Source organism: Podarcis bocagei, assembly GCF_964188305.1.
Source record: "Podarcis bocagei genome assembly, chromosome: W".
Classification (NCBI taxonomy): domain Eukaryota; kingdom Metazoa; phylum Chordata; class Lepidosauria; order Squamata; family Lacertidae; genus Podarcis; species Podarcis bocagei.
The window spans coordinates 88,061,669-88,088,708 of NC_138131.1; the positions used below are offsets into that span (position 1 = coordinate 88,061,669).

Consider the following 27,040-nt stretch of genomic DNA (forward strand, 5'->3'; position numbering starts at 1 on the left):
TTTTTTGCTTTCTTTTTATTTTTTAACCTTTGTATTTTTTACAGTTCTCTTTCTATACATGTGGAGTAATTTTTATTTTATAATATGAAAAGAACAACAACAACAAAAATTAAGTGAAGGAAAGCAAACAAACTTAGCAGATAATAACAGTAATTATGTGGAAATGTGATAATAATATTGAAATAAATAAAATGCTTAATGTGCTAAGATTTTTATTTATCTGCAGCTTCCCACGGAAAACTCAAGGACATCCCTTTTGCCTTTTCCCCCTTCCTTGTCTAACTGTGTTTAAGTCTCCCCAAAACCCTGCCCCCTTACAGGATATCACTTCTACAGATGTGCAATGATGAAAAGCAGCAACAACCCCTCAACTCACAAGACCTGCAACACCAGAGTTTTCAAAGTGCCCACAGTTATCTCTTTCAAAGGCTATAGACTGAGGGGGGAGTGGGGCTGACAAAGGGGGGAGGGGTTGAACTGACAAAGGGGGGAGGAGTTGAATTGCAAGGACATTTTTTCACTTGAACCTCAAGCCTCTGCTCCAGGATTCAAAAGATACATACGTAAAAGATCACAATTGTGTCAAGATATGCAACAGATATTGAATTATTTTGTTTTGTATTATGTCTTATTATGTAAGAATGTTGAAATGTGTCTGACAGTGTAATTTCCACAAAGGGGGGAATATTGTGTGTAACTGTTTTTATGTTTAATGTCTTATTGCTTACACACCAATGGAGAATTCTCATGCATTTTATACTTTCTAATAGCTCACACTATTGTGTAGTCCAATGTTTAGATATCCACAATTCGTTGTCCCACCTGGCACTATGCCGACCTTCCCTACCCATTTTAAAAAATGTGCTAAACCAAGGAGAAGCTTCTAAGAAACATGAGGGTGGATATGCTTTGGTTTAGCAGGAATGATTTCTTATAGACTTAAATTGACTTATTTGGACAACTGCCCTTGTTAAGAATGGTTTTCTTTAACAGATTGGTTTGAAGAGTTGAGAACCATGGGGCAAGATAAATTCAAATTGGACTCAGTTTGAATTGGGCAAGTGTATCCAGGCTGCAATTAGCTTTTGGTCCTTTAAGTGCAAGTGAGCAACTTCCCATTGTGCGAGTGCGAGACCACAGCCTATAATAAAATCCCATAGCTAAAGGCCAAGGCGAAGACCTCTCCCTCACGAGATGCCCAAAACCTGTGCCAGCTATGGTGAATGCCAGGCGACATGGTTAAATGAAAGCCCTGAGGGGATTCAACAGAAGGGATGTGTTGCTGTAGCACTATGTCAGTGTGAGACCACAGAAGAGCTACCTTGACACCTGAGAAAACAAAAATGGCGGGGGGGGGGAAGCAAACTGCACTTTTCAGTCATTAGTGGACCTTACCTTCCTGCTAGGTGTAAAGCATAGAACACTATTGAGTAAATGGTCTCTCCCAAGGTGTTAAAATGCCACAAGTAATTTAGTAGCAAAACGCAACATGTGTTATTTTTATGATATATTTATACAAACACATCCATTTACAACATCCGATGTTATTATTTGTGGGGCAAAAATTTTTAAGAAAAATTCTAGCCCCAAAGGGGGGAATATTGTGATAGGAATTTTATGGTTTTAGATATATAGTAATGTTCATAACTGCACATACATAGATCAGTACAAGAAGGCCGACCTGGAACCATTTTGATTCCTAAACTGACCAAATCCTTTCTCTGCAAGGTTAAAAATGGAAAAGCCTCCCCATTGTCTCTTCCTTTAATCTGTGTTTGAATAAGGTGTGAGCCTGTGACCTGGCCCAGGAAATAAGTATTTTAGCATTACAAAGGAATGGCCAGGCTCCCCAGAAAATCCAATCAAGTAACCTGCTAGACAGGAGATAAACAAGGAGAAGAGAAAAACAACATTTAAATTTCTGTGATGTAGGTGGGATGTATCTGAGGGGTGGTCTTAGGTTACACCCCTTCTGTGATGTATGCATAATGTTTCTGGGGGTGGTCCTGATCTAGAGAAGGGGAATTTCAAAAGTCTTTATAAGGCCTCGCAGGCCATTGTTCTGGGTCCTCTTCCTCTCCTGCGTGTGAGGGGGGTACCCTGTTGCAACAGATCAATAAAGATCAAGCTTACTAGCTGCTTTGCTTCTCAATATTCTCTGGTTGGCCTCTGTTATTTTCTCCTACCAATAGGGAACCTATGTAAGGACTCTATATGGGCTCTTGGATACCCCATAAGGGAAAAGGGCATATTTTTATTTACAACAAGTAGGAGTCAATGGGTATGGTCCACCTGCTGGCAACTGTGAATGACTGAAAAAACAAGGGATGGTACGCAGATGACCTGAAATAGTTTTAGGATATGTAATGAGACACAGTCGTCCACAGGTTGACCATACCGATTGAGTCCTACTACCGTTCAGAGAAATACCCCGCCCCACCCTCCCTCTAAATATCAGGGTGTGGGGACTTCCGCTTCAGTGTATCTGAATAAGTCTGCCTGCACATGAAAGCTTAGACACAGAACAAACTGAGTTGGTCTCTAAAGTGACATTGGACAATTCCTGAATTAGGTGACGCTTTTACCATTACCGTGGTACCTTGGGACTCAAACGCCTCGGTTCCCAAATGCCGGAAACCCTGGGAGTGTTGGCCCTTAAAACTCTGCCTCACCTGCAAACAGTGCGCCAGGTTGCAGTAAGCGTCAGGAAAATCCGGCTTCAGTTTCAAGGCGGTGCAATACGAAGCAATTGCCTCTGGGATGTTTCCGGAATCCTAGAAAGGGAGGGATATTTCAGCAATTGCCACTAGCTTTTTTTCTCAACCATCAAAACCAAAGATGAAGAACAGACAGAAGGCACGATGATCCACACCTGGTAGACTTATAAAGTAACATTCAACAATCATTGGAATAGAACAGGGGTCGGCAAACTTTTTCAGCAGGGGGCCGTCCACTGTCCCTTAGACCTTGTGGGGGCCAGACTAGATTTTGGGGAGGGGGGAAAAGGAACGCATTCCTATGTCCCACAAATAACCCAGAGGTGCATTTTAAATAAAAGGACACATTATACTCGTGTCAAAACATGCCGACTCCCGGCTAGATTGAGAAGGCCATGGGGCCGTAGTTTGCCTCCCCATGCTATAGAATAATATTGAGTATCAGCATGTAAAAATTCAATAGAAACCTACTCTTAACAATTACAATAAATTGTAATTAATCGTACAATAAATGAATATTACAATGAATGATTATTGTAATTGATCATAGAATAAATGTTACAATAAATGGTTATAAAACAATGGCAAGTCACAGTGTCTACAATAGCCGCAGCGAGAATCTTAACAGACAAAGGATGGAAAAGAGAATCCCATCCCTACTAAGTTGGCGTAGCTAGCAAAAAGGCTAAAATACGCAGAATTAGCAAGATTATAATACAGGCAGAATTACGAGAGGTTTTGGAAGAAACATTTCATAGAGAACAGGACACTTGCAGAGTACAGTGGTACCTCTGGATGTGAATGGGATCCGTTCCGGAGCCCCGTTCGCATCCTGAAGCGAATGCAACCCGCATCTGCACGTCGCAATTCGCCGCTTCTGCGCATGACATCATTTTGAGGGTCTGTGCATGCGGCGAAACCCGCAAGTAACGTGCTCCGTTACTTCTGGGTCACTGCGGAGCGCAACCCAAAAATATTCATCCTGAAGCATATTTAACCCGAGATAGGACTGTATTGTCTAAATTTACAGGGGTGCCCAAATTTTCCCAAAGAGGGCCAGATTTGACATGAGGGCGGGGCAAATTTGTTGAGCTGTTTTAGGATTTAACCCCAAGGTTGTTGAGCTCTTTTTAGGATTGAAGTTGTTGAGCATTTGGGGGGGGGGGTTGCCCCAGTAAGTAAACCAGGTTACGCTCCCCGGCCACACGCTGGACATGTGTGGTCTAAAAAAAAATGTTGGGAAAATTTAAATTCTTTGGCAGGTGTGGATTGACAAAGGACAGCAGGAAATATGACAAAACCAATGCATTTTGAGATCTAGGAGAGACGAGCAAAAGGGCGCCATCGGAAATGTGACGTAGGGGTGATTGGAAGTCACAATGAGATTTTTGGGTGTGGAACTCCACCATACTTTCCGTCTATATAAGCCACCCTCTATTTGGGGGGGCTCAAATTTAAGAAAATGAGCCATTCACCCACCCAATCACCCGTATAAGACCTCCCCCCCCATTTTTATTTCAAAGTAAAAATAGCAATTTTTTCATTTTCCTTTTAAAAAAATTATTTACAAACAAACACATAGACACAAAACAAAATTCGTATTACCCTACCACCCAAAATTTCAGACATTAAAACCACCCTCGTGGCTTCCCTCCACCGCCCCTCACCCTCCTATATAATATTTCACATTGCCATTTTTATTTCCCCCCTATTTATTTATTTATTTTTGATTTCATTTTACATGCTAGTTGCCGTACATTTTCAACACTATACATTACATATATGGATTCCCCACATCTAACCCTATACACAACTCAGCATTTACCCAAATACCCACGTGACTTCCTTCACTCACATTCACATTGCAATTTTTATCTAAATTTATATTTCTTAACTCTTTTAACTTACTATTTATTATTATTATAAACCAGATTTACAAACATTAAACCAAACATATCAACATGTTAGTTTTTGAGCAGTACTTGAACACATAATCTTCAAACCATTTCCATTATATTTTTATTTTCCAGTTTGATTGGTACCTTATTACTGCACTTGACCTTGCCAGTTCTATAAATTCAATTAGTTTCTTTATCCAGTCATCCTTTGTGGGTATATATTTCCTGTTCCAGTTTTGTGCAAGGAGTAGCCTTGCTGCAGCTGTCGCGTATAAGAATAATATCTTCCCATCTTGTGGTATTTCTTTACCTCTTATACTCAGTAAATATGCCTCTGGTTTTCCCCTCTAAATTAATTCTGATCATCTTTTTTATTTTCTCATGAATTTTTTAACGTTTCTGTAGCCCCACCATAAACGTATCGGCGTGCCCTCTGCCTCCTCAGACTTCCAGCATAAATTCCAATTCTCCCCTTTTTCTTTTTGTGCCCCATCTCGGTTTGGGACGGCTTTTGCCAGTTGTTTTCCTTTTGTAAAAACTAAGATTCCCCTGCTGCCCCCCCCCCCCAGTTTTTTTTTTTTAAAAATAGGTTTAGCAGAGACACAAAGCTTACCTTATGGATGGAAGCGAGGTTGCTGTGGGCATCGGCAAACGCAGGATTTATCTGGATTGCTCTTGTGTAGCATTGCAGAGCTCCCTGGACGTCTTGCATTTCCTTCAAGGTGTTCCCCATGTTGGAATAGGCGTCTGCAAAAGTGGGGCTGATTCTGACATGGAGGGGGAGAGAAAAAGTGCCATTTTGGTACAAAAATACTCTGAAGTTACGCTGGAAATGTAAGGGTCAAGAAGGCTCTTTCTATCCTATACGGTGGTCTTTAGGGCAGTTCATTAAAAAAACTTTTTTTAAAAATGCCTTCTCCAAAGCCTTCACAAAATAGGAAAACGTCCAAGAAAACAGCTATTTTCATGGAGGGTTGAGATATTAACTGATATGCACAAAATTTCAGATATAGCTATATAATCCCTAGTGTAGTAAGATAAGACCTTGGGAGCAGGCATCTTCAAAAAAGTGTTTTTTATGAACCACCCTAGTGGTCATGTGAGACAGTGAGACCTTGGTTCTCAAATGTTTTTTATACAGGTTTCTTTATACAGAAGGTTTTTTATACAGAAAGGTTCAGCATTGTGGCATCCTCTTCATACGGACAAGCAGCACTTTCCTTTTGGGAAATTCCATGCTCCTCAATTCTGGCAATTATTAATCACTCTCAATTCCACCCTAATAATTGCCACCTGCCCGGATTTTAACTTGTCTGAATTAATTTTTATTTGAATTACTTGATGTCTGCTTTTAGGCTCGTTGTGTTGTTTTTATGATGTTAGCTGCTCTGAGCCCAGCCTTGGCCGGCGAGGGTGGGATACAAACAAAAACAAATTATTATTATTATTATTATTACTACTACTCAAACGCTTTGGTTCCCAAATGCCGAAAACCCAGAAAAAGTGTTCCAGTTTCCAGGCGTTTTTCGGAAGCCAAACATCAAATTTGGCTGTCAGCTATTCTTTCTGGGGCGCCTGCACCAATCAAACAGACTTCGGGAACAGATTAAGTTTGGTGCTTTGGTTTTTGCAATTTATGTGGTGTTTTTGTTTCGGAGGCTTTTTTGGTTCATTTGTTTTTGCGACTGTGCGGATCCCAGTTTAGTTACTGATTGATTGATTGATTGATTGATTGATTGTGTGATTGCAGAAACGGATAGAAGCCCCGGTCCCCATCCGAACAATGACTATCATCAGTGCAGGTGAGGAAAAAAAATAATTTTCATTTTTATCATTTACAAGACTGTTGTATTTATTTTAGAGTACAGTACATGGATGACTGCTTTCATTTTAGGGATCAGTGGTCTCGTTAGATAGTAAAATTCATGTTAAATGGCTGTTTTAGGGATTGTTTTTCAAAGTCTGGTACGGATTAATCCGTTTTGCATGACTTTCTATGGGAAAGTGCACCTTGGTTTTGGAACACATTCAGTTTGAGAACCAAGGTACCACTGTATAATTAACTGGGGGGGGGGGAGAGAACATTTGTGTAAAAACCAGAAGCCTTTCTAATAGGTTTAACGGGTGAAGAAATACCAAGAGACCTAAAAAGACAGTGTATTCTATTTATGCCAGAATGTTCTTAGCCCGGATGTGGAAGGAAGAGAAGGTCCCAACAAAAGAAGAGTGGATTATCAAAATGACTGTGAAGATCAGACATCAAGATGATAGGAAATTTAAGCAAAGAAAAAAGTTAAAAGGACAAAATGGGGAAAATAATGAAGATGAAATGTGAAAAAGCATGGTGCAAAAACCTTAAGGATATAACCATCGTTAGTTCAAAGATGGCAAAATTAAGGGAGAATGAGATAGGCAGGAGAAGTAAATATTTAAAAAACCAGAAGAGGGAAGCTGGGGGAGATTGGGATTCATCTATGCTGTCTGCAAGAATGATGTTTGTGTTGAATATAAAATGCTAAAACTTAATAAAAACTATTTATATATATAAAAAAATTAAACAAGAATGGGAAAAATTTATTGAATACCTTAAAGATACATATTTAGAAATAATAATAATAATAATAATAATAATAATAATAATAATAATAATAATAATAATAATAATAATAATAATTGTATCCCGCCCTCCCTGGCCGAAACCGGTCTTAGGGCAGCTAACATCAAATATATAACATTAGTATAAAATCAAACAATAATTAAATTACCTCCTAAAAACAAATCGGGATCAAATTAAAATCGAATTAGATGGTTTTCCACAGGCAGGATTGATATAACATTGATGAAGCCAAAGTAGCAAATAAGGAAATGGAATAGAACGAATCATTGTAATTACATGCAAGAAAAGATGGCAAAATATGGAAACGGGGGGTGGGGGGTGGGGGAGAGTCCAAGGGGTTTGTATAATCCCAGTATTGTATATATTGAAAATGTTTGGAGTGTATGGAAATAAAATGATAAAATAAAAAAACTGAATAATAATAATAATAATAATAATAATAATAATAATAATAATAATAATAATAATAATAATAATAATATATATTTATATCCTGCCCTCCCCAGCCGAAGCCGGGCTCAGGGCGGCTAACAACAATCAAAATAGTCCAACATTTTAAAACATTCATTATAAAATTAATTAAATCAAATTAAAATCAAATTAATGGCAACCATCAAGCAAAATTCTGTGCAGGTTGCCAGAGGAGGGAGTCAGTCTGCGCCCTGACCAAAGGCCTGGTGGAACAGCTCTGTCTTGCAGGCCCTACGGAAGGATGTCAGGTCCCACAGGGCCCTAGTCTCTTGTGACAGAGCGTTCCACCAGATTGGAGCCGCAGCCGAGAAGGCCCTGGCTCTAGTTGAGGCCAACCTAACCTCTCTGTGACCTGGGATCTTTAGGGTGTTTTTATTTGCAGACCGTAAATTTCTCTGTGGGACATACCAGGAGAGGCAGTCCCATAGGTACGAGGGTCCTAGGCCGTATAGGGCTTTAAAGGTTAAAACCAGCACCTTAAACCTGATCCTGTACTCCACCGGGAGCCAGTGCAGCTGGTACAGCACCGGATGGATATGATCTCGCAGCAAAGACCCCGTAAGGAGTCTCGCCGCAGCATTCTGCACCCGCTGGAGTTTCTGGGTCAGTCTCAAGGGCAGCCCCACGTAGAGCGAGTTACAATAATCCAGTCTGGAGGTGACCGTCGCGTGGATCACAGTGGCTAGGTCAGGGTGAGAGAGATAAGGAGCCAACTGCTTAGCTTGGCGGAGATGAAAAAATGCCGCCTTTGTTATAGCTGTAATCTGCGCCTCCATGGAAAGGGAGGTGTCGAAGATTACACCCAAACTCTTAACGGACGATGCTGGCACTAATTGCACCCATGCAAGAGATGGGAGTTGCCCCCTCAATCCCATATCGCTCCGTCCCAGCCAGAGGACCTCTGTCTTCGAAGGATTTAACTTCAACCGGCTCCCACGTAACCATCCAGCCACAGCTTCCAGACATCTGGTCAGTGTATCTGGGGCCGAGTAAGGATGGCCATCCATCAACAGATAGAGTTGGGTGTCATCGGCATACTGATGGCAACCCAGCCAAAAACTCCGGACAAGCTGGGCGAGGGGGCGCATAAAGATGTTAAAAAGCATCGGGGAGAGTATCGCACTCTGAGGCACTCCACACACCAAGGAGTGGCGCGATGACAATTCCCCCCCCAAGCGCCACCCTCTGTCCCCGACCGGAGAGAAACGAGCGCAGCCATTGAAGGACTGTGCCCTGGATCCCCACGTCGGCAAGGCGGTGGTCCAGAAGTTCGTGATCGACCATGTCGAAGGCTGCTGACAGGTCTAGAAGAATCAGCAGCCCCGACCCGCCTCGATCCAGCTGCCTGCGGAGATCATCTGTTAGGGCGACCAGAGCCGTCTCGGTCCCATGACCAGCGCGGAAGCCGGACTGGAATGGATCGAGAGCAGATGTTTCATCCAGAAACCTACCAAGCTGTTCAGCAACCGCTCTCTCAATCACCTTACCCAGGAATGGAAGATTCGAAACCGGGCGGTAATTGGATAGATCTAAAGGATCTAATGATGTTTTCTTTAAGAGCAGACACACCACTGCCTCCTTCAGTTCCCCTGGGAATATCCCAGTGCCAAGGGACAAATTGATGATATCCCCCAGGGGGGCCCGCACCTCGTCTGGGCACGCTCTAATCAGCCAGGACGGGCACGGGTCAAGAGGACAGGTGGTGGGCTTTCCAGCTCGGAGGAGTCTGTCCACATCGGCTGGGGATATCCGGTCAAAGTGGTCCAATACTGGACCCGAGGACAGTCGAGGGGCCTCCAGTTCCTTTATTGTATCCAAATTGGCAGGGAGGTCATGGCGGAGCAACAGGACCTTCTCCGCAAAAAAGCTCGCAAATGCCTCGCAGCTGTGTGTCGAATTGTTATTTAAATTTGGCTGTCCTTCAAGGGACAAAAAATAAAATAAAAATAAAAATAAAAAATAAAAAAACCTAAAAGAAAAAGAGAAAGTGCTTTATCCACAAGAGGAGAGCTTTCCCACAGGCACCAGACCAGCGCATGAGGAGTAATAATAATTATTAACAACAGCAACAATAATTTATTATTTATACCCAGCCACTCTGGGCGGCTTCCAGCAAAAGATTAAAATACAGTAAGGAGGAGCTCTTTCAATCTATTTTCCCCATGGCTTTGGAAGCTCACCTGATGGCCTCCTTGTAGTGCATGAGGGCCTCCTGGAGCTTCCCCTGCTGTTGCAAAACACTGGCTAAATTTGAATGCGCAGCTGCAAACTCCGGGAAGACCTGCGGGGAAGAAGCTCACTCTTAGTTTCCCTGAGAAGCATTCTAAAGAGACGGAGGCTGCTCTTTGAGGCTCAAAGGTTGTGGGCGTGAAATAAATCCTCATTTGGATTGACTTGCAAAAATTAAGGAGGAGGAGGAACCTATGGACTGCCTTTTTAGCATGCATTGGAAATACTGTTGGGAGATCAGACTGTCAAATGACCAATGCCATATTTTAAAGAGCCCCTCTTTGATGCTCAAATGTGGCAGGGGCTGGCTGCAAAATAAATCACCGTTTGGAATGATTTGTGGTAATGATAATAATAATAATAATAATAATAATAATGGGCCTATGAACTGCCTTTTTCGTACGCATAGGAAATACTGTTAGAAAATAAGACTGTCAGGGGATCAAGCTCAGCCGACACAGAGAACAGCATGTGCCCAGCTTTTATTTCAATTTCTGTACCGTTCCTTAACACCTTGCATTGTTCTTCTGATGAAAAAGCAGATTTTTGGTCATTCCAGGAGGCCTAGGAATATAAAAAGGGGGACAGACCCTCTTCCTTCCAAAAGGGACTTATCGGACCATGCTTTGTCGAGCCTCAAAATGCTACTTCACTTTCACTTCTTCACCATTATTTCCGTTATTGATCAAGAAAAATTTGATCGGCGATTTTTAAAAAGACCCAGACTAGGAGTCCAGGGTACGCATGCCTAACCCTTATATGTCAATTTAATTGTTGTAATTCTCCACGCACGTACCTCAAGAGCTTTCCGGTAGAGGCGGACAGCCTCCTCGATATTCCCTTGTTCTCGCTTGATGTTCGCCAGGTTATTAAGAGAATCCGCGTGAGTCGGACATAAACGGAGAGCTGTATTGTAGCATTCCTCGGCTTCGGCAACCTTCGAAACACAAAACAGAGTTTTTTTTTTTTTTTTTTTTTTTTTTTTTCATAATTCTTTTTATTCCATAAAGATAACATGCACACAAAAAATCAGCAAAACACAAACATATAAAAGAAAAGACAAAAGTTCTCAATCGCAACAAACAAAATAGAAAGAAAAAAGAATAAAAAGCGCACAAAGTTCTTATTTCCATAGATTTTCCATAACATATTTCTTTCTTTTGAGACTTCCTTCAGCCTGGCCGCGAATCATACGAAGTCAATAAATAAGGTCACACGTTTCTTCTTTTATATTGTCGTTATGTCCATTGTTAATCTCTATTTTCCTTATACAATACCCTTAGTCAATTACAGTACATCTCTAAACCCCCTTAGCGTTATTTGCCCATCGCTGATGTTTTCCAGATAGTTTGCATATTTTCCCCAGTCCCTGATAAACACTTGGTCTTTTATGTATCTGATCTTCCCCGTTAATTTATCTAACTCTGCGTATTCTGTTAGTTTGCACCTCCACTCCTCAACTGTTGGGGTTTCTTCCTGTTTCCATCTTTGAGCTATTAAGTTCCTTGCTGCCGTAGTTGCATAGTATATCATTCTACAATCCTCCTTTCTTATCTCTCGTTGTAATATTCCTAATAGGAAAGTTTCTGGTTTTTTCCTGAACGTGTACTTTAATATCTTTTTCAGTTCTGTATATACCTTTTCCCAGAACTGTTTTACCTTTCCGCACTCCCACCACATATGGTAGAACGTGCCTTCTGCGTCTTTACATCTCCAACACTTTTTGCTCACCTTGTACATTTTTGAGAGTTTTACAGGTGTCAGATGCCACCTATAGAACATTTTCATAACGTTTTCTTTTATCGCCGTACACGCTGTAAAATTCAATCCTTCTTCCCATAGTCTTTCCCAATCCTCATACTGTATACTGTGGCCTACGTCTTTTGCCCAACTAATCATCACTGATTTTACCTCCTCGTTTCCCAAATTCCAGTCTAGCAGCATTCTATATGCTCTCGATATATTTTTCACCTTGCTGTTTATTATTTCCGTCTGGAATTTTGAGTCGTTGTCTACATACCCTCTTTCTTTAATGTCTCTACTAAACATCTGGTTAATCTGTTGGTGACTGAACCAATCGTACACATATTCTCTAATCATCTCGTAGGGTTTAATTCTCCATTTTCCATCCACTTTAGTTACTAGTTGGTTGTATGTTACCCGGTTACCTCCCATGTTGATGGTTTTCCTGTTTATTATTTCGAGTGGTGCTAACCAATGAGGTGTTTTCGGTTCTAATATATTTTTGTATCTCTCCCACACTTCTATTATCGGTCCTCTAAAAATATGATTACTAAATCCCCTGTGTTTTTTTGTTTCAATTTTCCACATGTAGGCATGCCAGCCAAAGTGGTTGTCGAAGCCCTCCAGGTCAAGTAATTCCGTATTCTCTAGATTGACCCAATCTTTTAGCCAACTTAGACATGTCGCCTCATAGTATAGCATAAGATCTGGCAGCGCAAAACCCCCCCTTTCTTTTACATCTGTAAGTAACTTAAGTTGTATTCTGGGCTTTTTGCCCTGCCATATGAACCTCGAAACTGCTCTCTGCCATTCCTTTATAGTCTTACTTCCTTTTATTATAGGTATGGACTGGAACAAGAACATCAGTCTTGGTAGAACATTCATCTTTATCATGTTTACTCTTCCCCATAGGGATAGTTTTAGACGTCCCCATTTCTCTAAGTCTTTCCTTATTTCCCTCCATACCGGCTCGTAATTATTTTTGTAAAGATCCATATTTTTAGATGTTATCCAAATGCCAAGATATTTAACCTTTTTTACCTTCCCTATCTGCCATTTCTGTTGGATTAATTCTGTTGTTTTTGGGTCTACATTTTTATATATCATCTTTGTTTTCGTCTTGTTTAATTTAAAACCAGCCACCTTTCCGAATGCTTCTATCTCTCTCATTATCTCTCCTATTGATGTTAATGGCTCTTCCGTCATCACTACTAAATCATCGGCAAAGGCCTTGGTTTTATATACGTTCTTACCTAGAGTCACCCCTTTTATATTTTCATTTTTCCTTATAGAGTTTAGGAGGGTTTCTAACACTGTTATAAATAGTAACGGAGAGAGGGGGCATCCTTGCCTTGTTCCCTTCCTTATCTTAATCTCTTCCGTTATTATACCATTTACAATCAGCTTAGCCTTCTGTTCCGTATATATTGCTTTCACCCCATTGTAAAAGTCACTGCCTACACCCATGTATTCTAGGTTTCTCAACATGAAATTCCAGACCACATTATCAAACGCCTTTTCGGCGTCAATAAACATCATTGTGACTTGCTTGTTAAACCTAACAGACAGAAATTCCAACATGTCCACAATGTGTCTTATGTTGTCTCTCATTTGCCGACCCGGCAGAAATCCCGCCTGATCCTTATGGATAACGTCTGCTAGTACATCTTTTAATCTTCTGGCCAGAATTCCTGCATATATCTTATAATCTACATTCAACAATGAGATTGGTCTATAATTTCTGACTTGAGTTAGATCCGAGTCTTGCTTGGGTAGGAATGTGATATACGCCTCCTTCCAGGTTCCCGGGATTTCCCCTTTCTTTAATATTATATTCATTGTCTTTTTCAAGGGTTCCACTAAAACTGCTTTCATTTCCTTATAATAGCCTACCGTGAACCCATCTGGGCCTGGGGCTTTTCCCCTCTTCAAGTTTTTAATTACCTCCTCTATTTCCTTATTTTCAATAGGTATGTTCAGTTTTTGTTTTCCCTCCAGTGGAATTTTTTGTCCCCCTTTATTTTTCAAAAATCTTTCTATCTTCCTTTGTCCTATCTTTTCTTGGTCATTATATAAGTTGCTATAGAAACTTATAAACTCGCTCCTTATTCCTTTAGGGTCTGTTCTTTCTTCTCCCTCTACTATTATTTTATTAACTATCCCTTGTTCCTTCCTTTTTTTAATTTGCCAGGCAAGCCATTTGCCTGGTTTATTAGCATGTTCAAAGTTCCTTTGTTTAAGTCTTTTTATATTCCATTCCACCTCCCTATTTATTATTGTGGCAAATTGGGTCTGAAGAATTTTTATTCTTTCCTTTGTTTCTGAACAGTTAGGTGTCTGAACTAATTTTCGTTCGTTTATCATTATTTGTCTTAGAATTTCCTCTTTATTTCTTTCTCTGTTCCTGTTTTTTATTGCATTCTGTTGAATAAAAAATCCTCTTATGACCGCCTTACTAGCATCCCAAACTGTACTTTCTTTTGTTCCTTTGTCACAATTATCCTTAAAATATTCCGTCAATTTTTTCTTTGCCATTTCCACCACCGTTTGGTCATCCAACAGGTAGTCTTTTAATCGCCATCTATAAGATCTTTTCTCATAGCTATCCAATTCCATCTCTAATGGGTTATGGTCTGAGATTACTTTTGGTTTTATTTCTATATTTTTAATTCTTGGACATATTTCTTTTGAAATCCAGATCTGATCTATTCGAGAGAAAGATTGGTTAGGTTCTGAATAGAAGGTAAACTGCTTTTCTAACGGATGTCTCAGGCGCCAAATATCTACTAATCCACAGTTTTCTACCATAGAAAAAAAAGATTTAGGCAACTTCCCTTCTTTATTTATTCTGTCTCTAAGCCTATCCATCTCAAGTGAGACCACAGCATTCATATCCCCCATTAGGATTATTTTTTGGTCAGCGTATTCCATTAATTTTTCTTCTAGTTTCTTAAAAAATTCAGTTTTGCTGCCATTCGGAGCGTATATCCCCACTAACAATATTTTTTCTCCCTGCCAGTTAATGTTAACCGCTATCATCCTCCCCTCTTCATCTTTAAACATTAATTTAGCTTCTATCTTATTGCTGATGTACAATACCACGCCTCTTTTTTTAACCCTGTCCAGGGCTTCATACTCATTTCCCAACCGTTTATTAATTAGCACTTTTCTGTGCTTTCTGGCCACATGTGTCTCCTGGAGACAGATAACATCCAGGTTTTTCCTTTTTAAACATTGTTCAATTTTATTTCTTTTTCTCTTATCATTCACTCCGTTAACATTCCAACTCCAGATTTTTAACCCCATAACCCGTGTATTAACCTTTTGTTATTTTTAAATTTTTTTTTTTTTTTTTTTTTTTTATATCTGTTATATGTTTTCTGGATCCTCTGTTTCCTCTTCTTTTTCCTCTTCCTCCTCCGACCCATCCTCCCCCCCCTCCCCCTCCTCCATCTCTTTTGATTCTTCTGGAGAGGCTCTCTCCTCTCTTCCTATCTCTTGGGCTTCCGCTTTAAGTTCTTTGTATTTCCTAAGGAATTTCCCGGTTTCTTCAGAGTTTATCAGCTTGTGTTTTTTACCTCTATATGTAAATGATATCCCTTCCGGGAATTCCCACCTAAACTCAACCCTATTCTTCCTCAGTGTTTGCACCAAAAGTTTATAAGCATCTCTCTTTTTAAGCAATCTTATTGGGACGTCTTTAAAAATAATTATATAATTTCCATCTATATTCAATCTTTTTTCTCTATTCCTTTGGAGGATCCTGTCTCTCACTGCTTTGTTTTCAAATGTAATCAGACAGTCGCCCGGAAATTTCTTTGCTTTTGTTGTGTTAACACGCATTCTAAATGCGTTTAATATACTATTGGCCATTTCTTCTGCAGGCAAACCCATCCATTCTGCTAACTCTTTCGTCAGCTTTTCTTTAATATTCTCGTTCTGTGTCTCTGGGATTGCTCTCAGCCTAAGATTTGCCTCTCTTTGCCTCAATTCGTTCATTGCTATAATGTCTTTTATCTCTTCCTGTGTCTTACATATTTCCGTCACATCTGCTCTGATCTTTTCCTTCTCTCTTCTAACCTCTCTTATCTCTACCTTTGTCTTTTTCAAACCTTCTTCTGTAAGCTGCGTTCTCCTAGATATTTCTTTTATTTGACCCTTAATTTCATTCACAGTTTCCTCCATTTTTTTATCCAGTTTCCCAATTCTGTTGTCCACCGATTCTAACTTATGCTCGACATTCACTTGACTTTGTTTGATCTCTGCAAACATCTTCAGAATATCTGTCTTGAAGTCCATTTCCTGTTTAGAGCCTCTCCTCTCTACAGGTGTACCCCCATTCGTTCCCTTCCTTCCTGTATGAGACATCTTGTATTTTATGTAATCCTTTTCCCCACCGTCCCTTTCCTCCCGCTTTTATCGTTCTTAGACTCTCCCACAGTTTCCTTACACTCACTTCCTTTCCTTAATATAATTTATCTCTCCCCCCGTAGATATCTAATCTGTGAACAATAAATTATAAACAGTAAACTATAAACTCTTATATAACACACCAAAACAATAAGGTTCAGTCTTAGCAGATTATCGTAGCAAATTCTCACAGTTCTGGTCGTGGTCTTATTTGTCAAACAAAATCTGTTTATAATTCACAAATAAGTCTTTTGGGTGTGTGATATTCCCAGCAGCAGACTGCGATATCCAAAAGTCGGTGCTTCTCCTCTAATTCATCTGCCACTTAGTCCATAGATTGCACGAACTTCGGAGAGTTTGGCAAAGAAAGGAGTTGCTAGATAGTAAAAGAGTTGCTAGATAGTAAAAGAAAATCATTGCCAAAAACGTATAAGAATGGCATACAAAGGATGAAGAAGTTAAGTCGGTTATGATTAAATGGGCTCAAGATTTTGGTCATAACATTGAATTAGATAAGTGGGAAAGATTATGGGCAAAAACAATTTATTGAATGTACAGCACTAATTAAAAATTTAATGAAGGTGACGTATAGGTGGTATTTGACGCCGACTAAACTTGCTAAAATATATATAACTCAAGATAAGGCACGCTAGAAATGCAAGGAGAAGGAAGGGAATTTCGTCCATAGGTGGTGGATGTGCACTAAAGTCAAAGTCTACTGGGATATGATTTACAAAGAATTGAAAAAGATCTTTAAATATACTGTTATTAAAAAAACCAGAGGCTAATTTTTGAAAGTGATTTACAAATGCTAAAGTAAATTGTTTTAAGTAGAGTAAGAAGGTAAATAGGGCGATATATGTTCAGGCAGCTGTGGTGGTCTAACACAGTTGAAATATATAAAAAATATATAAATTGTCCAGTAGCACATTGCAGACCAACTCAGTTTGGTCTTGGTAGAAGCTTTTGTATCTGAAGAATTGGACCTGCATACAAAAAATTATACCAAGAAGAAGCCAAGTTTAGCAAGCCCTGTTTAGGGAAGCTTTTAATGTTTGACGGACTATTGTATTTTAATATTTTGTCGCCAAGAGTGGCTGGGGAAACCCAGCCAGATAGGCGGGGTATAAATTTTATTATTATTATTATTATTATTATTATTATTATTATTATTATTATTATTATTATTATTATTATTATCATCATCATCATCAGGTGCTACTGGACAATTTTTAAAGGGTGATATAGAAATGCTAAGAGGATCGTGACTGCTTAAGAAAGCCAGGGAGTGGGAGCGGGGGAAGGGGGAGGGGAGTCGACGCTTGGTATGAGCAAAGTTGTATGTGACGATATGACAAAGGAAAAAATAAAAGAGGACTTCTTCTAGGTTCTGTACCCCAAATCCCCCCCCAAAGAGCCCAATTTCGAGGTCACCATCATCCGGAAGGCTTTTTTCAGCAAACCCTCTGACATACAGAAAGCAAAAGGGACCGGTTTCATTTTCTTTTTTTAATTTTTATTTTATTTATAACATAGTCCACAACAACTCATACATACAAACAGACCCACCACCATTGACTAATTATCAAAATTAAACTCCTATCCCCTTACACAAAGAAAACATAACATAAAAATAAAAGACTTTATTCTGTTAAATGGCCGCCTTATTTACCTCTTGTATACTATTTCTTTTGTATGGGATTATTACAATTTTTCCTAATTATGACTTAAACCACAAAGTCTCCTGTAGAAATTAATTGAAACAAGTCCAAGTGTATATTTTGGGGCACTGTTTGGTAAAGTATTCTCTGCATTTTCCCCATTCCTTTTGGAATTCTTGTCTGGGTTGTGCCCTAATTGTCTCTGTTAATCTGGCCAATTCAGCATGGGGTAAAAGCCTAAGAAAAAGCTAAACAACTTCAATCCTAAAAAAAGTTCAACAATTTAAACCCTAAGAAAAGAGCTCAACAACTTCAATCCTTAAAAAAAGTAAACAACTTTGGTCGGCCCTTATGGCCCTTCACTTCATCAAATCTGGCCCTCTTTGAAAAAAGTTTGGACACCACTGCCTAATAGGAAAGTTTCTGTATTTTTTTTTCACAGGCCCACCAGAAATGTATAAGTGTCCCTTCTTCTTTACTGCACCTCCAGCACAGTTTTTTTGTTTTATACATTTTAGCTATTTTGGCAGGTGTTAAGTACCATCTATAAAACATCTTTTATATAGATGTTCCCCCCACCCCAAGGCAAAAGGGACCAGTTTCTTACGCTGCCTTTCTCTTTCAGCGCGTTGGCCAGGTTGCAGTAGGCGTCAGGGAAGTGGGGCTGGAGCTCAATGGCCCTCTTGTAGGTATCGATTGCCAGATCGATCAGCCCCTGTTCGTAATACACACATGCCAGGTTGCCGTGGACAACAGCGTGGTTGGGACTCAGGCTCAGGGCCCGTAGGTAGGCTGCAACGGCTCTGAAATGAGATCAAGGACTGGTTCAGTTTCATTGTCACCAGGGTGGATAAAAATCTGTTTTTTAAAAAATAAAATGCTTTGGGAGGACGATTAAGAGGATCGAGGCGGGCCGGGACTGCTGATTCTTTTAGATTTGTTAGCGGCCTTCGACATGGTCGATCACAAACTTTTGGACCACCGCCTTGCCAACGTGGGGATTCAGGGCACAGTCAGACAATGGCTGTGCTCCTTTATCTCAGGTCGGGGACAGAGGGTGGCGCTAGGGAGGGAGTTGTCGCTGCGGCACTCCTTGTTGTGTGGAGTGCCGCAGGGCACAATCCTTTCCCAGATGCTTTTCAATATCTTTATGCGCCCCCTTGCCCAGATTGTCCGGAGTTTAGGGCTGAGTTGTCGTCAATATGCTGATGACACCCAACTTTATCTGTCAATGGACTCGGCCCCAGACACACTGACCAGATGCTTGGAAGCCGTGGCTGGGTGGCTGCGTGGGAGCCAGTTGAAGTTAAATCCTTCGAAGACAGAGGTCCTCTGGCTGGGTCAGGACAACATGGGGTTGGGGGGCCAACTCCCATCTCTTGTGGGGGCGCAATTAGTGCCAGAGCCTTCTGTCAAGAGCTTGGGTGTAACCTTCGATGCCTCTCTTTCCATGGAGGCACAGGTTGCAGCCACAGCAAAGGTGGCATTTTTCCACCTCCGCCGTATTAAGGAATTGGTTCCTTACCTTTCTCGCCCTGATCTGGCCAGTGATCCATGCGATGGTCACCTCCAGGCTTGATTATTTTAACTCGCTCTATGCTTAGACTCACTCTGACACCCTATATGGGATTTGGTATATAAATTTTCCCGTGGCTTTTTTGCTGGCCCATGTAGCACCAGCATGGATAGCTGGCTTGGGTGAATAGCTGATGTTTCCTCCCTTTGTAGTCTTGATGAGGCTGCATTTTAAGCTGTATTTTAATTAACTGGGGTTTTTTTCTATTCTATTTTATTGTAATTTATATTTGGTGTTAGCCGCCCTGAGCCAGGCCCTGGCCAGTGAGAGCGGGGTAGAAATAAATAAATAAATAAATAATTCGGGGAAGAATTATTTGTTTTAAGTTTTTCATGTGTGCGAAAACTCAGTCCAAGTTTTTCTTGGGGAAAAAATGTTTCAGCACATCAGTTAAGCAACATGGATACATATGCTACCATTTTACTGTTTTAGTGAAATAAATTGCTTAAATTGTTATGAAGGAAATGTTTCTTTTCTCCTTCCAATCAAGTACAGCAGAAAAGTTGTTCAAATAAAAAGTGTTCACTTATTAAAACTCACCATCATTTCGTCACAATCGGGCTGTATATAGCAGAACCAAATCATTTTGATATAACTGTAGAAAAGACTCTGAAGTTAGGATTCCAAAAAGGAAACCTGCCTCCGATTGTCAATATTAAGAGGATGCCAGCAAGGCTGAACCTTGCGGTAAAAGGGGGATTTAAATCAAGTCTTATGGATTTGGGATTTAAATCAGTTTGCTTTAAATAAAATCAACCCTCTAGGCAACAATGGGAGTTAGTTTGGGTATGGGTGCAACCACTAAACTGAGAATATAAGACGTAATGTGATTATACGCAAAACCAATAAAAAACATTTATATAAAAAAGAGAATATAAGCTCTATGCCTATTTGCTTACCTGTCAAATATACGCGCCTCCTTCAAGACGTTCCCCAGATTAATGTAAGCATCCAGGAAGTTGGGGTCCAGGGTCACCGCCTGAAAATATTTAAGATAATAGATTTTTGTTACTAATACAGTCATACCTCAGGTTGAAGTAGCTGCGGGTTAAGCATTTTCGGGTTGTGCTCCGTGGCGACCTAGAAGTAACAGAGCCCGTTACTTCCGGGTTCTGCAGCTTGCGCACGTGCAGACACTCAAAATGATGCCACACGCATCTACGGAAGCAGCAAATTGTGACCCGAGCATGTTCGCTTCAGGATGCGAACGGGGCCCCGGAACGGATCCCGTTCGCATCCAGAGGTACCACTGTATAACAGCATGGTTACTTTTAAATAAGTGGGTCAACTTTGACCTAGGCTGCCTCCTACCTACCTTCCTACCTTATCGATCTACCGACTTTATCTTATTATCTATCTACTTGCCTACCTATCTTATCTATCTATCTATCTATCTATCTACCTACCCTATCTATCAAATCTATCTACCTACCTACCATCTAATCCAGGTGTGGCCCAACTTGGCCCTCCAACCCCCATCATCCCTACCTAACAGGACCAGTGGTCAGGGACAATGTGAGTTGTAGTCCCAAAACAGCTGGAGGGCCAGGTTTGGCCATGCCTGAATCTATCTACCTACTCAATCAATCAATCTAACTAATCTATCTATCCATCTACCAACCTTTCTTATATATGTATCTATCTAATCTACCTACCTAATCTATCTAATCTAATCTAATCTAATCTAATCTAATCTAATCTAATCTAATCTAATCTAACTATCTATCATCTATCTAATCTATCTATGCAAGGAATATCAACTGTACGAGAAATGGTACCAACTAATGTACTAACAGGACACCGGAGGCCCATTGCAGCTGAAAAAATGCCTCCAGTTTTAATATAAAAAAGAATGGGAAACGTTTATTGCATATTGACAAAAGCAGTGCACACAGGTTAATACATTAGCAGGATTAATTTTTTTAAAAAAACCCACCTGTAATGGTTAAATTTAAAGTAGAATCATAGAATCATACAGCTGGAATAGACCACAAGGGCCATCGAGTCCAACCCCCTGCCAAGCAGGAAACACCATCAGAGCACTCCTGACATATGGTTGTCAAGCCTCTGCTTAAAGACCTCCAAAGTAGGAGACTCCACCACACTCCTTGGCAGCAAATTCCACTGTCAAACAGCTCTTACTGTCAGGAAGTTCTTCCTAATGTTTAGGTGGAATCTTCTTTCTTGTAGTTTGGATCCATTGCTCCGTGTCCGCTTCTCTGGAGCAGCAGAAAACAACCTTTCTCCCTCCTCTATGTGACATACTTTTCTATATTTGAACATGGCTATCATATCACCCCTTAACCTCCTCTTCTCCAGGCTAAACATGCCCAGCTCCCTTAGCCGTTCCTCATAAGGCATCGTTTCCAGGCCTTTGACCATTTTGGTTGCCCTCCTCTGGAGTAAGGACAGTCCCCGGATTTACAAATCAGTCCCCATACAAAATCCATTTAAGTTGAAAAGTATCCCCGGACTCATTGAAAAAAAATCTGATAACCTTAAATTAGTGATGATGATTTTATTGAAGAAGAAGAAGAGTTTGGATTTGATATCCCGCCTTTCACTCCCTTTAAGGAATCTCAAAGCGGCTAACATTCTCCTTTCCCTTCCTTCCCCACAACAAACACTCTGTGAGGTGAGTGGGGCTGAGAGACGTCAGAGAAGTGTGACTGGCCCAAGGTCACCCAGCAGCTGCATGTGGAGGAGTGGAGACGCGAACCCGGTTCCCCAGATTATGAGTCTACCGCTCTTAACCACTACACCACACTGGCTCTCCAGTGATGATAATGAATGATGATAATACAAAGGAACCAGGGGAGGCAAGTCAAATAATCCCATAATGTGGGATTAACATTGATTGTGTATACAGTTGTTTTTTAAAAAAATATTATTTAATTTAATGATTTGGTTTTTTGTGAAAACTAAAAAAATATTATACAGTGGTAGCTTGGGTTAAGTACTTAATTCGTTCCGGAGGTCTGTTCTTAACCTGAAATTGTTCTTTTTTTAAATAATAATAATAATTTTTATTAAATTTTCCTATTTACAAATTCGCCATCCCAAACAGTATTCACAAATTTCAACTTTTTGGACTTCCACAAGCTTTTCCACCAATCCATATTTTCTATTTTTATGCATTCTCTAAATTTATATTGCCATTTAATATTATCCTTTCAGTTCTATTTCTTTTTTACAATACATCTTTAACTTTCACAAAGCCTCTTTAAATCCCACTAGCGTTGTCTGTTCGTCACATATGCTTTTCCGATAATCTGTAAACTTTCCCGAGTCCTCGATGAACTTGTGATCCCATTGATATCTAATCTTCCCAGTCAGTTTATCCAGTTCTGCATAGTCCATAAGTTTCATTCTCCACTCTTCAAGGGTCGGTAGCTCCTCTTGTTTCCATTTTTGGGCCATTAATATTCTTGCCGCTGTTACTGCGTATTGGAAAAGTTTGTAATCCTTTCTATTTATCTCTCTTCCAGTTATTCCTAACAAAAAGGCTTCTGGTTTCCTTACAAATGTGTATTTAAGCATCTTCTTCAACTCATTATATATCATTTCCCAGAAACCCTTTACCTTCTTACATTCCCACCACATATGGAAAAAAGATCCTTCTTTTTCTTTACATTTCCAACACTTATTACATGTTTTGAACATTTTTGCTAACTTAACCGGTGTTATGTACCATCTATATACCATTTTCATAATATTTTCCTTTTTCCATTTTCATAATATTTTTCCCAGTCAGCCAATTGTATATTATAACCAAAGTCTCTGGCCCAATGTATCATAACCGACTTTACCTCCTCGTCCATCGTTTGCCAATCCAACAACATTTTATACATTTTTGACAATATCTTATAATCATTGTTTATCATCTCTATTTGAAATTTCGATTCTTTTTCCGTATATCCACTCTTTTAAATCCTTTTTAAACATTTCATTTACCTGAAAATAATGCAACCAATCAAACACATGTTCTTTTACTTGTTCATATGGCTTCATTTTCCATTTCCCCCCTTCTTTAATTATTAGCTCTCCGTAAGTGATCCAATTCCCTCTCATATTGATTTTCTTTACACTCATAACCTCTAATGGAGACAACCAGTGTGGAACTTTGGGTTCTAATATATTTTTACACCTATCCCATATTTCTATTATGGAGCTCCTGAAAATGTGATTCTCAAAACCCTTGTGACTTTTCTTCTTCTCCAACCACAAATACACGTGCCACCCAAATCTATTATCAAATCCTTCTAACTCTAACAGTTTATTGTTTTTTAATTTTATCCATTCCCTTAACCAGCAGAGACAAGACGCTTCATAATATAATTTCAAATCTGGCAGCGCAAAGCCTCCTCTTTCCTTTGCATCTGTCAATAACTTACATTGTATTCTTGGCTTTTTGCCCTGCCAGATATATCTTGAATTTGCCACTCTTTGAAAGTCGTTGTCCCCCTAATTATAGGAATCATTTGGAACAAAAATAACATCTTTGGAAGCACACTCATTTTGATCGTTGAGATTCTACCCCAAAAAGAAAGTTTCATCCTTCCCCAAACTTACAAAACTTTTTTGATTCTGTTCCACACCGGTATATAGTTGTTTTGAAATAAATCAATATTTCTTGGAGTTAACCATATTCCCAGATATTTTACCTTCTTCGCCACTTCAATCCCTGATTCTCGTTGCATTACTTCTATTGCACTTTGGTCCATATTCTTAATCATTACTTTGGTTTTTTTCTTATTTAATTGTGGGAGCCAGGAAGTCATGGAAAAGGCTTGTAGTGCCACCTGGTGCCTTGCTGACCTCGGTGACCAGCACTCTGAGCTTACAATGTATTAGAATGTATTGACCCTATAAGGAGTTAGGTTCTCCCCTCTGGGCACTGTAACCCTATATGGTTTGTGGGTGGGTTAAAGCTTGACCGGATGAGGTAACGTGAGACATTGGAATGCAGCCATGCGGCTGGAGAGAACAAAGGATAATAAAATCGGAGGAGAGAGAGGAAGGAGCTTTTTTGCCCTCCGTCCATGGAGACATTTGCCTTTGTGTGTGTTTTTTCTTTGCCTTGCACCCCAAAATGACGGCTGGTTTCCGTCAACTGGTTCCCACAAGTGGTGCCCTCTCTGAGGCAGAATAAAAGGATACGGCTGAGGTTTTTAAAAGGGAAAAAAGAAGCAACTGGAAGCAAACAGTCTGAGGCAGACTAAGAGGATTTTAAAAGAAACTGAGAGGATTTTTGATCCAAGCAGTGGTTATCATCGACTCACTACGTCCGGCAAGGATTGCAAAGCGCTCTACATCTTTAAAAAAGATCCCGGTGAGTTCGATCCCTTCTATTATATTGATTTTTGAAAAATGGGCAGCTCTTTGACTACTCCCCAACAGAAATTTTTAAAAGACTTAAAATTTCTCCTCTCCTCCAACAAACTGGAAGTTCCCGAGGGTGATTTGATACAGCTCATTCTGGCCATTGATGAACATTCTCCCTGGGACTTGGGTGTAATTGCAAATGGGACTTGGGAACTGAAACTTTGGGACAAGATTGGTGAACATTTTCATGAGCTCCCCAGCATCAGTACTCGGATTTTAAATGCATGGTGCAAGGTTCATTACGCTATGGGCTCTTTATCACCAAAAAATATCTCCCTGGCTGCATTGCCATCACAACCTCCAGCTTCTTTAATCCAGTCTGCTGTGTTAGAGTTTGTTCCAATCCTTGCCCTGCCAGCAGCTCCAGAACCCAAGCCTCCAGATTATAGTTCCTCACTAGAGGACCCAATCCTGCAAAAATATCGTGGTCTGGCTGGAAATGACCCTGCTCTTTCAGCAGCAGAACCAGCTACCCCCTTTCAACGTGCAGCCCTTGCCTGTTCCTTATCTCAGGATACCATGGCATTCCCTGTTATTGTGCCCCCTGCTGGTGCTCCAGCAGGAACTCAAGCCCAGCACCAACCTTTTGACTTTAAAATCTTGAAAGAGCTCCAATTGTCAGTCAGGACAAATGGACTGCAAGCACCATTCACACAGGCTCTTTTGGAAGCCACATTAGCCCAGCTGTTGGTTCCAGATGACATCAAGCTTTTGGCACGTACAGTTTTACCTCCATCAGCTGGTGTATTATTTGCTCATGAATGGGAAATCGCCTGTCATGGTTATGCTCCTGCCTTACTGCAACAAGCAAGAGGGAATAATCCTAATATTACCCTCGCAGATGTGATGGATGCTATGATGGGCCGTGGGCCCTTTGCTCAGGCTTCAGTACAAGCCACACTGCTGCAGATTTTATTGAGGGATACTGCTCTTGCTGCTCAACAAGCAATGAGAAAAATCCCAGAACCCACCAGTATTCAATCAAGGTGGGGTTCAATCAGGCAAGAGGCAAGAGAATCATATTCTTCCTTTATGGACAGGCTGATTACAGCAGTGAGTAGACAAATTGAAAATCCTGAAGCCAAACAAATAATTATCAAACAATTGGCCTTTGAATATGCCAAAGAGGATTGTAAGGTTGCGTTAAGACCGATAATACACAATCCTGCCACAGACACAGCAGCCATGCTTCGCATTTGTCAGTCTGGTGATACAGCCACCCACAAGATTCATCTGCTAGCAGCAGCGCTCAATGAAAACCAGCCTGTAGCCACCGATACAACGTTTCCAGCGTGGCGAACCAGGATCACCGATACCTCAGTGTGGGTAGAACGGTGGCCTCCACCAAAAGAAAAATCCGCAGCAATGGCACCATCCTGTTTCTGAACAGCTTATCTCTGAACAATTGACTTTCGGCCACATTGAACCATCTTCATCCCACTGGCTCCAGCAGACAAGGAACAGTTTGCTTTTACATTGCCAGTATATCACGATTCACAACGTTATCAGTGGATTGTCCTCAAGGCATGCGGAACTCCCCTACACTTTGTCAACATTTTGTGGGTGAAGCATTGAAACCTTTCCACATGCGCCACCTAGAGGTGCTGCACACGAGCTGCACCTGGCCGTATTTGCTACATCGTTGCCAACAGGAATTTTATATGCTCAGGCGGAACAAGAAGAAGACTATCTGCATTATAGAATGGTTACATCTACCACATACCCCACCGAAGAACATTTATTCAGTAATTGAATCCACATCAGACATTGTTATCAAAGGACGTTCACGTGCAAATTGCTTTAGCTGATTTTATAGGTGTCATCATTTTTAACCCTCCAAAGGATGACCGTTTGACATTTCTGACACAGGTCACCTATGTTTGGCTACCCCCTTGTCTCTCACACCTCTCCCCTCTGCACTAACCCTCTTCATGGATAGAACAAGAAGTAGGGGGGTGGTGACATGGGAGGAGGGAGGAAAATGGAAATGTTTATATACCCCTCCACAGTCTTCTGCCCAGTGAGCTGAGCTAGCAGCTGTGATTCTTGCCTTTCAATCCTTTCCTACTCAACCTTTCAATCTTATTGTGGATACTCAGTATGTATATCGCCTTTTTGCTAGTTTACCAATATCTTATATAACTCCTTCCTTGGATTCTGACTTGTTTTCCTTGTTTCTTGGCCTGCAGGCCTTACTTCAGCACAGAGAATTATCTTATTATGTTGCACATCTTCGCTCCCACACATCACACCCAGGGTATTTAGCAGAGGGCAATGCAAGAGCAGATGTGGCTCTGAGGGACATTTCTACCTTTTCTCTCTTTTCTGACCCT

At 40.5% G+C, this 27,040-nt stretch overlaps 1 protein-coding gene across 1 annotated transcript in view; it reads right to left on the reverse strand.

Moving 5' to 3' along the window:
• Positions 1-2,714: 2,714 nt before the first annotated feature.
• Positions 2,715-27,040, reverse strand: part of LOC308578223 (uncharacterized protein) — a gene marked incomplete at both ends in the record, with an annotated part of 30,460 nt that continues 6,134 nt past the window's right edge. The window contains 6 exons of the mRNA XM_081178470.1: positions 2,715-2,774; positions 5,229-5,382; positions 9,884-9,984; positions 10,729-10,869; positions 18,354-18,549; positions 20,222-20,301. Coding sequence (XP_081034596.1) covers positions 2,715-2,774; positions 5,229-5,382; positions 9,884-9,984; positions 10,729-10,869; positions 18,354-18,549; positions 20,222-20,301 — 732 coding nt within the window. The remainder of the gene's footprint in view (positions 2,775-5,228; positions 5,383-9,883; positions 9,985-10,728; positions 10,870-18,353; positions 18,550-20,221; positions 20,302-27,040) is intronic.